The following is a 15,611-nucleotide window of genomic DNA, read 5'->3' as shown; positions in this document are numbered from 1 at the left end:
AACATCATGCGCCTCGGCTCTGTAGTCACCGCCGCACAGCGGCATAAATGGTACCGGTATTTTCCAAAGGTAGTAAAGTACTGTTTCGAATTGATTAGTACCGCGATACTTTATTAGTACCGTTATACCCTACAACCCTACAAGGTAGTAATTTAATATCCATTATATGGATATTAAGTTAGTCGTTTGGATTCAGTTTGTTGTCTTTTTTTTATTCTAGTGGCATTTTAAAAACTATTTTTATTCTCTATCCAGAGTCCGTATTGACCATAAGTCTCAAAAGCCACATTTTCCATAGAGTTTGGGCGGTTTATGAGTTGTCAAATCTCCCGGAAAATCTGAACTGTTTCCTGAAACGGTCATGTGGTACAAGCAGGCAGTGAGCCTGAACCGCGTCCCGAAGCGGTCACGTGGTACAACTTGGCAATGAGGCTTCACACGTCATCATTTCAGGCTCCTCCCCTAAATGAAGCAAGTCTTGATACGCGCTTCGCGGAAACGCTCCCTCCATTACTCGACACACGCCTGGAAGACTCGGCACATTTGGTCCCATCACTACTTTTTACTGACCTGTCATGTGTAGCTTCTTTTTTGTGGATAGCACCTGCGAATTCCGCGATGTCTGGCCGAGGGAAATCCAACTAGCAGGCCGCTCCAGGCCTGGTGCGTCTCTGGATCCAGATGCCATGGAGCAGTCGGTCATCGACTCGGCCCTTTGTAAGTGGATAAGTCAGAAGATGGGCGAAATGCGAGCCGACTTCCTCGACAATTTTAAATCCGGTGTCAGAGGAGAGATAGCGGCTGTTATGGAGCCTTTCGAGAGCATTCTCTCGTCCCACGGCTAAGCCATCGCTAGCCTGGAGCTCGCTGCTAACAATAACGCTAAAGAGCTAACTGAACTCCGCACTAGCGTCAACAAGCTCTCTGCCACCATTGATCTCCTGTCTAAAAAATGCGATGATCTGAGAGGCCGCTCGAAGTGGAATAATGTCCGAGTGGTGGGCCTCCGTGGGGGCTATGAGGGCCCTGGTCCGACCGAGTTCACCGCTCAATTCTTGGCCACTGTTTTGTTTTTCTTTGCATCAGTCAAGCTTTTTTACAGAGTTTTACCACAGACTTGCATTTTTGTATACTGTATATGTTGATGTTTGCATCTGTTTGCTATGACCCAGACGAATCGAACAGGAACGTCCGGCGGGTGTGGCATTAGGTTTATCAATTTTAATTGCAAAGGGCTTAATAATCCTATAAAACGAAGTAATCTCCGTCATCTGGGCGCCCAGGTAATCTTCTTGTAGGAGACTCATCTTAAAGGGTAACTGCATTTTTTGGGGAATTTTGAAAGCCGTTCACAATCATTATGAAAGACATGAGGACGGATGGATACAAAAATAAAAAAAAACATTTTAAATATTAAATAAACTTAAATATAAAAGAATGCTGACATCTTAACCAATGGGAGCTCCTCTATTTCGCCTATGAAATCGAACATGTAACCATTCAAAATACTCAATTTATATTTTGTGATTTGAATATCAACCAAGTATTAGTGATATAATTATTATGAGCCCTAACTCAGTGGCCTAGTGGTTAGAGTGTCCGCGCTGAAATCGGTAGGTTGTGAGTTCAAACCCTGGCCGAGTCATACCAAAGACTATAAAAATGGGACCCATTACCTCCCTGCTTGGCACTCAGCATCAAGGGTTGACATTGGGGGTTAAATCACCAAAAATGATTCCCGGGCGCGGCCACCGCTGCTGCCCACTGCTCCCCTCACCTCCCAGGGGGTGATCAAGGGTGATGGGTCAAATGCAGAGAATAATTTTGCCACACCTAGTGTCTGTGTGACAATCATTGGTACCTTAACTTTAACTTTAACAAAGACACGCTATTTTTAGTGGCGCAGTGATGAAGTGAAGTTAATTATATTTATATAGCATTTTTCTCGAGTGACTCAAAGCGCTTTACATAGTGAAACCCAATATCTAAGTTACATTTAAACCAGTGTGGGTGGCACTGGGAGCAGGTGGGTAAAGTGTCTTGCCCAAGGACACAACGGCAGTGACTAGGATGGCGGCAGCGGGGATCGAACCTGGAACCCTCAAGTTGCTGGCACAATTGAGGTAGGTATTTGAGTAGATATTCTGACAAGTTGGTACACTTTGACAGTCATTTAGAACCCAAAAATGGCCAGAACGACACAAAAAGACGCTTTCCCCACCCCGTTTCTTTGTGACGATTTATGAGACATTCCTCCCCTAAATGGGAATATATGAACATCTTAGCAGTCGGCATCCCAATTAATGCAGTGAGCAAAAATTAGTGATGAAGAAAAAAAAAAAAGCTAATGTTTTAATGCCTTTTTTTAATTAATGCGCAGTCTGCTGCTGCTTGCTGCTGCTGCCGCGAAAAAGCTAAGTACTATCTTTCTACCTGTGTGCTTCTAATTGTTTTACAACTTTCTTTATTTCTTCTCAAACATATTTAGTAGTTTTATCAAACTTGCACAGCACCCTGCTCTGTCTCACCGGCCCTCTCTCAGCTAGCTATATGCTAAGCTAACAAAGCTAAGCTAGTCGCAGCTGAAAGCAACTCCGCTCCAAAGGCGTCTTCCACTCTTTGCCTATTGCTCCTAAGACAGCAAGAACTTGAGTCAGTGGAAGAAACAACCTAGCTTGCTGCTAAGCTAACAAAGTTAAGCTTGTCACGGTTGAAAGTAACTACGCTCCGAGGGCATCTGCTCCCTCACGCTGCTGCTATTTCTTCGAAAACAGCAAGAACTTGACTCTGTGAAAGAAACAAAGTGAGTATGGCTTCCTGCTCTTTGTGCACCTTTCTCATGGATAGGTTGGCCCTACTAGAGGACTGTGTCCACCAACTAGAGCAGAGTAATTTTGTAACCTTAGACGCTGCGAACACATTTGCTAGCATTAGCTGTAGCGACCGACAAGCCACAGTGAACCGGTTGAGACGCATAATAGATTTAACCCTTTAGCTCGTCCGACACCCCAGTCTACCGGGCACCACACTTTAGTCATCGGGGACTCCATCACCCGGAACATACAGCTTAGTAAATAGGGTGACCATTTCCATGACACCAAAAAGGAGGACATTATGCGGCATATCAATAAATTACTATGGTGTACATAGGACTCTGGTATACCTTATTTATAGTACAATTTTGAGTGGTTTAAAGATGATGTTTGTGTGGCTGAATAGGAAAAAATATTAAAGTCAAGTGTTTGTTAACAGTATTTGTATTTATTCAATACATTGTGGTGTTCAAAAAGTGACCACTGAGATGAATCTTTTCAAGTGCAGAGTGCCACAAAGCATAACATGTGTGGACTTAAATGTAGTTAACATATATAATAAAAAGAAAAATGCCACAAAAAATTTTCCACATCAACATCAAGGCTGCTTGCTGCATATCTGGTTGCGTTATGCAGAATATGGGCCAAACAGTTTGCAGGGAGCACATCTTTTTGGCTCAGTTTCAGCTTCTGATACACTGTTATGTTTGCCACAATTGACACTGGCATTGTCTGCTGCATATGCAGACATGTTTTTCACCTCTAAGCCAGACATCTCAAGTTTTGCCAGCAGCTGGTTTGTTATGGCTTCTGACGTTTCGTTGCTGTCACTATAAAAATCCAACAGGACATGTTGGATGCCTTCATCAAAGTGAAAATACCTTACCACAATGGGAAAACACTTGTTTGTTCCTTTATTTGAGGCGTCGGTTGCCACGGAAAAGGGTAGGTTGTTTTCTTTTATGTAGTCGGTATGTTCCTGTACTGAATAGTGAGCGATGACGTTCTCGCACAATGCCTTGGCTTTTGTTCGGCCACAGGCCATCCCTTTAGCTGTGGGCTAGTCACTGAAAATCTCCCGGTCCACTTTCATGCCGCAGTCTAAACTTCTGTAGGACTGGTGATGCTTTACAGCAGTGGTTCTCAACCCTTTTTTCAGTGATGTACCCCCTGTGAACATTTTTTTAATTTAAGTACCCCCTAATCAGAGCAAAGCATTTTTGGTTGAAAAAAAGAGATAAAGAAGTAAAATACAGCACTATGTCATCAGTTTCTGATTTATTAAATTGTATAACAGTGCAAAATATTGCTCATTTGTAGTGGTCTTTCTTGAACTATTTGGAAAAAAATATATAAAATAACTAAAAACTTGTTGAAAAATAAACAAGTGATTCAATTATAAATAAAGATTTCTACACATAGAAGTAATCATCAACTTAAAGTGCCCTCTTTGGGGATTGTAATAGAGATCCACCTGGATTCAGGAACTTAATTCTAAACATTTCTTCACAAAAAAAGAAATCTTTAACATCAATAGTTATGGAACATGTCTACAAAAAATCTAGCTGTCAAGACTGAATATTGCATTGTTGCATTTCTTTTCACAGTTCTTTTTGACAGACATTTTAGTGAGGGTCAAACCATCATGGCATGGGGGAAACTCTGGGTTTATGGTAATGAATGGAATAGCCTACTTGATTTGATGTTCAGTTTATGAACTTACATTACATTACATACCCCCAGGGGTACGCATACCCCCATTTGAGAACCACTGCTTTACAGCATGGCACACCTTGCACAGCTCCGTAGCGGTTATCTTGTCATCCAGGGGCGACGAAACTTCACGAAAAAATGTCCTCATTGAAGAGGTACTTGCCGCACGTTTATTACTTTTATGTTTATCCGCGCACCCGCATGCCGTTCAATTGCAGCATTCCCCTGACTACTTACGTCGACATCACATCGACAAAGTGTGCAGAAGCCATGGAATGAGTCTCGACTGCTTTTCGTTATGAATTCGTTCTCTTTTATCCATTCAGAATTAAACGAGGTCTTGCGTTTTGGCATGATGCTAACTTTCTGTCAATGTCATGCCGCAACAGCACATGGACCCTTGTTTACTTTTTTAACCAATGATAAGCAGATTTGTATCCGACACAGCTCTTAGCCAATCATTTGATACGTTACTGCGTTGGGGGCATTTTTTACGGTCTTTGATTGGCTATTGCGCTGCAGCCCAGCAAAGATGAAAAAACTCCGCTCTTCAAGCCTAGTGCCTCAAAAAGGAGGACAAATACGTGTCCGGCTTGATGCTGCGCCGGACGCCGGACAGGGCATTAAAAATCCGGACTGTCCGGCCTAAATCCGGACACCTGTTCACCCTATTAGTAAACCAACCATGATTAAGGGTATTCCTGTGGCGCGAGCACCTGACATTGAAGCGAGTCTTAGGGAGCCTAGTAAACACGTACGACAGGCTAATCGCACCACTAGCTACGCCAACATAGTTGTACACGTCGGCTCAAATGACACTAGGATGAGACAGTCAGAGATTACAAAGAGGAACACAGCTCGGACTTGTAATCTCGCTAGAAAGATCTCCCTGTATCGAGTACCTGTCTCTGGCCCCCTGCCTGCGAGAGGCAATGATGAGAGGTATGGCAGATTAGTCTCGCATAACAAGTGGCTGGCTAGTTTTCGTAGAGTACAGGAACTAACGTTTATTGATAGTTGGCCCTCTTTCTGGGGCAAACCTGGTTAGCAGAGGAGGGACGGCCTTCGCCCAAACCGGGAAGGCGCCATCACTCTCTCCAGAAATATAGACCACTATTTGAGTCAAGCTTGACTAACTACACTAGAGCAAGCTTGGACACAGGCAATTACAGCGTCTTTTAGTCCGGGTGTGGAGTCAGCGTAACCAGCGCCAGGCAACAAAAATTCCTGCACACATCGCATTTCTTGTAGAATAATACACAACACAATACGAAGGTCCTGAGTAGTCCTGAGTTCAATCCCGGCCTCGGGATCTTTCTGTGTGGAGTTTGCATGTTCTCCCCGTGACTGCGTGGGTTCTCTCCGGGTACTCCGGCTTCCTCCCACCTCCAAAGACATGCACCTGGGCATAGGTTGATTGGCAACACTAAATTGACCTTCGTGTGTGAATGTGAGTGTGAATGTTGTCTGTCTATCTGTGTTGGCCCTGCGATGAGGTGGCGACTTGTCCAGGGTGTACCCGGCCTTCCGCCCGATTGTAGCTGAGATAGGCTCCAGCGCCCCCCGCGACCCCGAAGGGAATAAGCGGTAGAAAATGGATGGATGGACAATACACAACACACATAATGTTTTTTCTGTAGTGACTGTGCCAGAAGTGAACAGGCATTCTACTGAGGTGGCAAATTATGACACATTCAATCTATCGCAGCACCAAGCAAAAAAGTGGTTATTCATCCTCTGCTCAAAAAACCTAACCTTGACCTTGACCACATAGTAAACTACCGGCCGGTGTTGCACCTTCCCTTTATCTCGAAAATTCTCAAAAATATTGTTGCACAACTGCTAAATGAACACTACCTATGGATGCTGATGCATCAGCCATGTTGCTGCTACTTGATCGTAGCGCTGCTTTCGATACCGTCGATCATTACATTCTATTAGAACGTATCAAAACACGTATTGGTATGTCAGACTTAACCTTTTCTTAGTTCAACTCCTATCTTACTGACAGGATGCGGTGCATCTCCCATAATGATGTGACCTCGGTGTATGTTAAAGTAACGTGCAGAGTTCCACAGGGTTCGGTTCTTGGCCCTGCACTCTTCAGCACCTACATGCTGCCTCTAGGTGACATCATACGCAAATACGGTGTTAGCTTTCACTGTTATGCTGATGACACACAACTCTACATGACCCTAAAGCTGACCAACACGCCAGATTGTAATCATCTGGAAGCATGTCTATATTAAATTAAACAATGAATGTCCAGCAACGTTTTGCATCTTTATGCTGAGAAAACGGAAATGCTGATTATCGGTCCGGCACTTATATAATAATACCACCTTAACATTTTGCGCAGCCTTTGACTGCATTTATTTAATATTTCGAAAGCTAAATAAATAAATAACATCCATGGTCATGTCTTTCATAATGATAGTGAACGATAGGCAAAATCCCCCAAAAAGTGCAGTTCCCCTTTAAACCTTCTTATCACTTGAAGCTGATGGATAGGACAGACTTGTTACTCTTAATTTTGGGGCAAATCAAGGAGAGTTGCTATTTTGCGACATTAATCTATTCCTTTTGCATACACTAATAGTATTTCTGATCCCAATGGGAGGTATGTTATCGTCACTGGTCAGATTTCCAACACCTCAGTAGCCCTTGTAAATGTTTATGCTCCCATCTATGACAATGACACCTTTTTCAAATGTCTTTTTCTGAATCTTCCTAAATTGTCAATGTACTATTTAATATTAGGAGGAGACTTAAACTCTTGGCCGATCCCCAGCTTGAACGCTCATCACCCAAGACTTACTTACCATCAAGGTCTGCTAAGTTAATTCAGTCTTTTATGAAATCATTTTCTTTTTCAGACGCTTTTGTAATCCCTCCAAAAGGCAATGTTCCTTCTTCTCTAACGTTCATCACACTTTCACCCGCATTGACTACTTTCTAGTTGATAATAAATTACTTTCATCTATATGTAAATATGATGCAATTGTTATCTCTGATCGTGCTCCAATTTCAATGGAATTATTCTTTCAAAACCTGCCAACCACACGTGGACCATGGCGTCTAAAGATACGATTACTTTTAAAGGGGCGGCATGGCGAAGTTGGTAGAGTGGCTGTGCCAGCAATCTGAGGGTTGCTGGTTACTGGGGTTCAATCCCCACCTTCTACCATCCAAGTCAAGTCTGTTGTGTCCTTGGGCAAGACACTTCACCCTTGCTCCTGATGGGTGCTGGTTAGCGCCTTGCATGGCAGCTCCCGCCATCAGTGTGTGAATGTGTGTGTGAATGGGTTAATGTGGAAATACTGTCAAAGTGCTTTGAGTACCTTGAAGGTAGAAAAGCGCTATACAAGTATAACCCATTTATCATTATCATTTCTAATTTAAATGAGAACTTTGTGGATTTTGTTTCGCGTCAAATATATATTTTTTGTGATCTTGAACAAGACTCCCGGGATTTCGGCCTCTGTACTCTGGGAGGCGCTGAAAGCATACATTAGGGGTGGAGATAATATTCTATAGAAATTATGAGGAAAAAAACTCAGGAAGAATAAATTGACTAGTTTGACACAACGCTTATCTTTGTCAGATAACTTGTACGCCACCTCTCAAAATCCGGACACTTATAAGGAAAGGCTCTCTCTACACGCTGATGTCCTTGCGACAGACCGTGCTACTGAACAAATACTTGGTTCAAGATCTCAGTTTTATGAACATTGTGATAAAGTTGGGAAACTACGCCAGATATCAGCATCCAATTATATTCCGATTTAGGTATAGTTACGGATGAACATGAGATCAATAAAGTATTTAGGAATTTCTATGTGTCCATCTACTCATCTTGTCATTGTTCTACTCCTGAGTTTGATCATTTTTTTTGCCAATCTGGACATCCCCCCGGAGTTACAGAGACAAATTACTGCTTCGGAATTAAATGTTGCAGAGTTATCACTACAAAACGGACAATCCCCAGGACCAAATGGCTATCCTCCCAGATTTTTCCAAAAAATTAGGCATAAACTCGCCCCCCTATTATTGGACATGTACAATAAATCGTTTAAATCTGTCCGCCTCCCGCAAACGCTCAACCAAGCTTCAATTTTCTCTACTCATGAATAAAGGCAAGGACTCTTTGTTGTGCTCTTTCGTATCACCCTATTAGTCCATTAAATGTGGATTTTGAATTATTATCCAAACTGTTGGCTTTCAGCTGGATACTGTTCTCTCTTCTATTATCAATGTGGATCAAACCGGTTTCATTCGGAATAAGCCGTCCTTTTCTAATCTTCGACGTCTTATCAATAGATTGTATGATGTTCCTGCTCTTAACACTAGAGAGGCAGTGATATACAGTATATGGAAGCTGAAAAGGCATTTGACCGAGTGGAGTTGAATTATCTATTGTATGTCCTGAAGAGATTTGGCATTGGCAATGGTCCTATTTTATGGATTAAGCTCCTATATTCATGTCCTATATTTAATAAGAATATGTTCGCCTTTACCGTTCCACACCACAGGGCTGCCCCCAGAACCCATTGCTTTTTGCTCCTGCCATTGAGCCTCTGTCAATAACGCTTCGTACCAATCCGCTTATTACGGGCATATGTAGACACAATGTGCAGGTGAAAATCTCTATCTATGCAGATGACCTCCTTCTATACGTCTCGGACATCTGCGTCTTGGTCCCGGCTGCCTTAAGAACTCGCCAAGCTTTTGGACATGTGTCTGGCTACAAATTGAACTTGGGTAAAAGTGAAATATTTTCGATAAGTTATGCTGCTAAGGAATATCTTCTGCACAATTTTCCCTTTAAAATTGTCTCGCAATGTTTCACATACTTGGGTGTGCAGGTCACAAGCTTGCAAAAGTAGCACAGGTGCTACTAAATGAAAACAACTTAAAATTTAGTAGCAATATGAAATGTCTTAAACTTCACAATTTCAATATTAACACTCAAACAACGTACACATGTGTACTAATACATATAGACACAATACCATCATAAGGCCTACTACAACGCTCAAACACAGAATACCCATTTACTCTGCTCATATTGTTGCTAACATGAGTGTAGGGCTGGGTGATATGGATCAAAACTCATATCCCGATATAGTTTGGCCCGCAAATTAACCCATAAATGGAAATATTCGTTGATGTAACTAAATATCTCCACCATGCCTTGATTTTAAATTGTTTAAACTGACGGGGAGCCCAAATACACAAAAACAGGAACCATCAAGTTGTGCACAATAGGATCCCAACTTAAGAGGTGTTTAGAGATATAACAAAAAAGAAAAAACCTTGAAATTAATATAAGAAAAGTCAAATATAATCTCCAATCTTCTTTAAAAAAACATTTAGCTATGCTCAATTCTTCAGCTAACAAAAACATAAAAGAAGAAATTGTAAAATAAAGTGCCGTGGTTTAAACGTCAGCAGCAACATGAAACTAATTGACCTTCAAAAATAAACATTATTATAGGACATACACACAAAGATTTTAGCGAGGAACACCAACCTGCCAACTGCTTCATGATGCTGTGTGACAGGCTGTGTTCTGAAAATTACTTTTAAAAATTTATAAATTATGGTTACTTGTTACTTTACCAAAAGAGTAACTGATATAATAACTAAATTAATCTTAAATAAATGTAATTAATTACTAGGAAAAGTAATTATTGCGTTACTTTAAAAAAATAAATAAAAAAATTCAAATATCTGACATAATGCAGTTAAGATAAGTTTCAGTATGTGCATCTGTGTGTGTGCCTTTTAAAAGGCGGTTCCTGTTGCCTAGTGACGTGTGACGTCAGCGAATCTGATTTTGAGTTGTTTTGTTAGCTTAGCAGGCTAGCAGCGGTAGTTTGTGGGGCTCTGACGGCAGCTCTTTTGAATCTTTCACTGGTTTGTGTTACCTTTTTTTCATAAATAGATTGAATGTGCTTCCACGGCTGTATGTTCTTTTCAACAAACGGGGTATTATTTAAGAAGCAAGCTTGTCACTTCTATCATTGAGTTGTTGTTAAATTTTCCCTCTGACCTTCGTAGTTACTAGCACGCAGTGCAGTTTGTGTCGAGTTTTCAGGTGGTGAAAAAAACTTTGTTTTTTACTGACCAGTTCCTCCAACTAAGATTTTATTTCTTCCATGTTGGGAAGGCTGAGTAAGCCTGAGCGGGGCTCCCCTCTGTGCATGGCGCAGGAGGAAGGGACACTTTCTCGTTAATCACTTGTGATCACTTTCACGTTAATCACTTGTCCATTTGGTTATGGTTATGAGTTTATTTCAAGCATGTTTTGGATGGATTTCTTTTAGGAGCAAAATGTGATGAAAGGGTTGGATTCCCTATTCCCACATGTGCCACACGTTTTTTTTTCTTTCAAGCCGCACAGTCTAGTTAAGTCGCATTCGCACCGTACACGCATGTTGTTCTCCATAATCCTGGGAGATTTTAGTCGCTGGTCCTTACTTAATTTATCTACAGTGACTCATGTCAACTCTGTTAAAATGAATGTGCTGCCGTGATTTTCCCATTTGTTCCAGTGTAAACTACTTTTTCTCCCTAAGTCCTTCCTTCGTAAATTAGATTACATTTTTGACTTAATTTGGGATGAAAAGACTCACAGGTTATGTGAACAATATTTAGAGATACCCAAATCGTCAGGACGATTAGCACTACCAAACTTTAGGTTTTACTACTGGACCACTAACATTAGAATTCTTAAATATTGGCTGCAACATGAAGCATTTGATTCCCCTCCATGATGGCTGCTTATGGAAGCAAACTACTAATCGGTAGGTTGTGAGTTCAAACCCCGGCCGAGTCATACCAAAGACTATAAAAATGGGACCCATTACCTCCCTGTTTGGCACTCAGCATCGAGGGTTGAAATTGGGGGTTCAATCACCAAAAATGATTCCCGGGCGCGGCCATTGCTGCTGCCCACTGCTCCCCTCACCTCCCAGGGGGTGAACAAGCGGATGGGTCAAATGCAGAGGACAAATTTCACCACACCTAGTGTGTGTGTGACAATAATTGGTACTTTAACTTCAACTAAACTCAACTAAACCAGTATCTCTTAGGGCTCTGGTTTACTCTCCCATTCACTCTTCTACTTCCGCTTTTACGAAAAATCTAAATCGGAAAAACCTAGAATTTGGGTTTAGTTGAAGCACTATTTTGGCTTACAGACTACTTCTAGTCTTGCACCTATTACTGCTAAACAGGCTTTCCCCCCTCCTTTTGTTCATAGTGCCTTTTTAAGATGGTCAAGTCTGGGGATGAACAACAATAAAGATGTATACATTGACAACATTTTTGCCTCTTTCCAGCAACTTTGTGATACATTTTCACACTTTTTTAGATACATACAGATCCACAATTTGGTTCATAATACTTTTCAAAGGTTTACAAACCTACCGACTGACACTGTTTTAGATGCTTTTTTGACACCACTTCCGACTTTAAAAGGATCAATTACATGTATTTGCAATCAAATTTTTCATTTACGCCCTGAATCTCTGAATTCACTTAAGTCACTTTGGGAGGGTGACTTAGGAGTGACCCTATCTGAGGAGAACTGGACAGAAATTTTAGTTAGAGTTTATTAGTCTTCAATTTGTGATTGACACAGCCTTATTCGATGCAAGCTAATACATTGTACCTACGATACCAAGGTCCGGCTGGCTAAGATGTACGACAGAATATCGGTATTATGTGATTGTGTCAACAGTCTCCAGCTAACTTAATTCATATGGTTTGGCTTTGTCTATCCCTGTGCAGTTATTAGACTGAAATGTTTAATACTTTGTCTTTGGTAATTGGTGAAAAGATCGAACAGAGTCCACTAAGTGGATTATTTGGGGTGGCCCCTCTATCATCTTCTTTTAGCAAAACCAAAAAGGACTTGGTTGCATTTACTTCTTTGTTAGCTTCAAGACTCATTTACTTAATTGGAAGGCTCCAGCGCCTCCCTGCCACACCCGTTGGATATGAGATACAATTTATTTCCTTAAATTAGAGAACATCAAGCGGACATTGAACGGTTGTTCTGTCACGTTTCAGGAAGTATGGGGTGTTTCCTGAAATATGTAACATTTAACCCCAATTGAAAAGTAATTGAATATATAGTGTAATTATATGATAATTGATGAGTCTTTTGTCTGCTTTTGTGCATTGCTGCACCGTGTTGGGGACTTTCAGGAGTGCAGTTGTCTGTGGCTTCATGTCAATATTTGCCTGTACTTATTTGACTGATGCATGTTTTTTTTAATTTTGCTTTATACATTTTTTTTTTGTGGGTTATTAGGTGGGGGAGAAAAAAAAAAACATTTGACATGTGTTTAATTATATTTCTGCCTTTATGGACTGTATATGTCAAAATTCAATATACAAAAACGACAAAAGAATTTGACCGATTCAACTGCTGTGACATTTGACTGGGAAAAAAACAAAACGTTTTATTTGGAAACTTTTTTCAACTTCTAAACGATAGCTTGTACTGAAAAAGTCAGAGCATGTTGTGTTTGACATCGATATTTGTCATCGATCTAAATGGAACCAAGACAAGGGAAAAATCCCCGAAGTGTGAAATAATTTTGATCTTATAATGCCAAATAAGGTCATTGTTTGCTATTTATCATTAACCACAGTTGCATGTTTCCTATCCGCTTTCTGCACAGCTATTTGTTAAAAACAAAAATAAAACAATTGTATTTGCCAACCAATAATTCTATTGGCAGGTTTAAATGTAGTACCGTATTTTTCGGAGTATAAGTCGCTCCGGAGTATAAGTCGCACCCGCCGAAAATGCATAATAAAGAAGGAAAAAAACATATATAAGTTGCACTGGAGTATAAGTCGCATTTTTTGGGGAAATTTATTTAATAAAACCCAACACCAAGAATAGACATTTGAAAGGCAATTTAAAATAAATAAAGAATAGTGAACAACAGACTGAATAAGTGTACATTATATGACGCATAAATAACCAACTGAGAACGTGTCTGGTATGTTAACGTAACATATTATGGTAAGAGTCATTCAAATAACTATAACATATAGAACATGCTATACGTTTACCAAACAATCTGTCACTCCTAATCGCTGAATCCCATAAAATCTTATACGTCTAGTCTCTTACGTGAATGAGCTAAATAATATTATTTGATATTTTACGTTAATGTGTTAATGATTTCACACATAAGTCGCTCCTGAGTAGAAGTCGCACCCCCGGCCAAACTATGAAAAAAACTGCGACTTATAGTCCGAAAAATATGGTAATTGTTTTTATCCAAACACACAGCTCCGTTATTAAAAACCAACACAGGGTCAGTGCAGTGTCTAAAAGCTAGTGAGTGTGCCACACGCTCATTGAGGTGTCATTTAGCCATCACAAGAAAACGTAAAGATAAAATGTTAATGCTCAGATGAGTGATAAAATAAAATAAGGTAAAATATTCTACTTTAAAATATGTTTTTAAATGTATGTAGGCCTAAAACTCACTTTATTTAAATAGCCGTGCGATTGTTTGCTATTTACATTTCATCTTTGTCTTGTATGTCCTTTTGCATTCTTTAATGTTTTCTTCTTGTTTTCATACCAAGATGGCACAGCGAATGGCTGCCACAGTTCTGAGCTTTCTCGTAGTTGTTGCATTGTTCTTTTGTTACTTGCATTGAACAGGGAGAGCACCGTCTACGACGTCAAATTCCTTGTGGATTAAACATACTTGCCAAATAAAGCTGATTCTGATTTTTCTGATTTTTGTCTTGAAGGTTTTCCACATATTTTATTCTACAGGTATGCTGCAAATACACAGTCCTACAGAGATCAAAGACGCGTACCACATCTGGAAGGGTGAGAGGGTTGTACAGGTAGGTGGTACTCACTCGGTCACAGACACCAGGTTGTCCTGGGATGCTAACCCCTCATCGCGAAACTTGTGCCCTGGCAGCAGTGGTGTGGGCATCTCTGGCTCTTTCCTGCGAGGTAAGTTAAATAACCTCCATGGCGAGTGAGTGTGGTCATCTTCTAGTTGGATCGCTGCACCCGTGTACAGAGTCGGCTCGTTAAGCTCTGAATAAGCAGAGGCTGAAGGGTGAAGGTGTGAGGAGAAGTGCTGAGTCAGATCTCCTGGCCCTACTGGCTCCTCGTCACAACCCTTTCGTCGAACCAGGCACGACTCCAGGGGAGGCTGGTAAAAGTGTTGATTGTTGGGGGTGGAAGGGTTCTTCATACCCTCCCCGGACTCCTCACTACGCTCGCATGGGTGTGGGCTAAGAGGTGGGGGTTGGGGGGAGTTGGCTGGGTCTAATGGTCCAGGGATCACCCCCCCGTTACTGAGTTGAGAGTTCTTTGGGATGCTCATCACATCTGCTGAACGAATACTAGAAAACCGTCCTCCATCTTGAGTGCTCATTCCAAGTCTTTGGTCGGCTGTTGATTCCGAGTCCACGGAGGCATCATCACTGGTCAGACTTCGATGATGGAAAGGAGTCTGGGGTCTTTTCTGCTGCTTGTCACTCTTGTCTGGCTTCTCTCCTGCAGTTTTGTGCTTGGTTGGAGTCTGTGAGGCCTGGCCTGCTGACAGAGCTTGGCCCGCATTCCCGCCTATTCGCTGCTTCACTGATTTGTGTCTGGAGGAGAAAAGACCGACATGAGAATTTGATGAGACGTGGAAGCACTGGCTGGACAAACCAAAAGGCCAAGAAGTGTCAAACCACAAGCAGGGTTCTTACGTGATACTTTGTGGAACTTACAAACCTTAATAATTACAGCAATGTATGTCAACATATGCTAAGCTAGGTGAACAAAACATCTACACCTTACATTTGTGTTATTGCAGACATAGCAAATTAGTGTATTATTTAATAATGTTTCTCATTAACTTATGTGATTTATAACCTACTCTATTTATAAATCGATTGCTTTCATCGTGTCTTCTCAAATAGATAGGTAAAAATGTCTTGTGTTCAAAGTTTTTTGTAAACGAGAGAAAGGGACTTTGAATACATTACTTAAAGGCCTACTGAAACCCACTACTACCGACCATGCAGTTTATATATCAA

The 15,611-nt window shown here is 41.1% G+C and overlaps 1 protein-coding gene across 1 annotated transcript in view; it reads right to left on the bottom strand.

Moving 5' to 3' along the window:
- Positions 1-15,611, bottom strand: part of med13a (mediator complex subunit 13a) — a 210,943-nt gene that overhangs the window by 61,116 nt on the left and 134,216 nt on the right. The window contains exon 9 of the mRNA XM_061963074.1: positions 14,433-15,179. Coding sequence (XP_061819058.1) covers positions 14,433-15,179 — 747 coding nt within the window. The remainder of the gene's footprint in view (positions 1-14,432; positions 15,180-15,611) is intronic.

Source organism: Nerophis lumbriciformis, linkage group LG09 (assembly GCF_033978685.3).
Source record: "Nerophis lumbriciformis linkage group LG09, RoL_Nlum_v2.1, whole genome shotgun sequence".
Lineage (NCBI taxonomy): Eukaryota > Metazoa > Chordata > Actinopteri > Syngnathiformes > Syngnathidae > Nerophis > Nerophis lumbriciformis.
The sequence above is the reverse complement of the archived record's forward strand: the minus strand, read 5'-3'. Positions and strand labels throughout refer to the sequence as shown.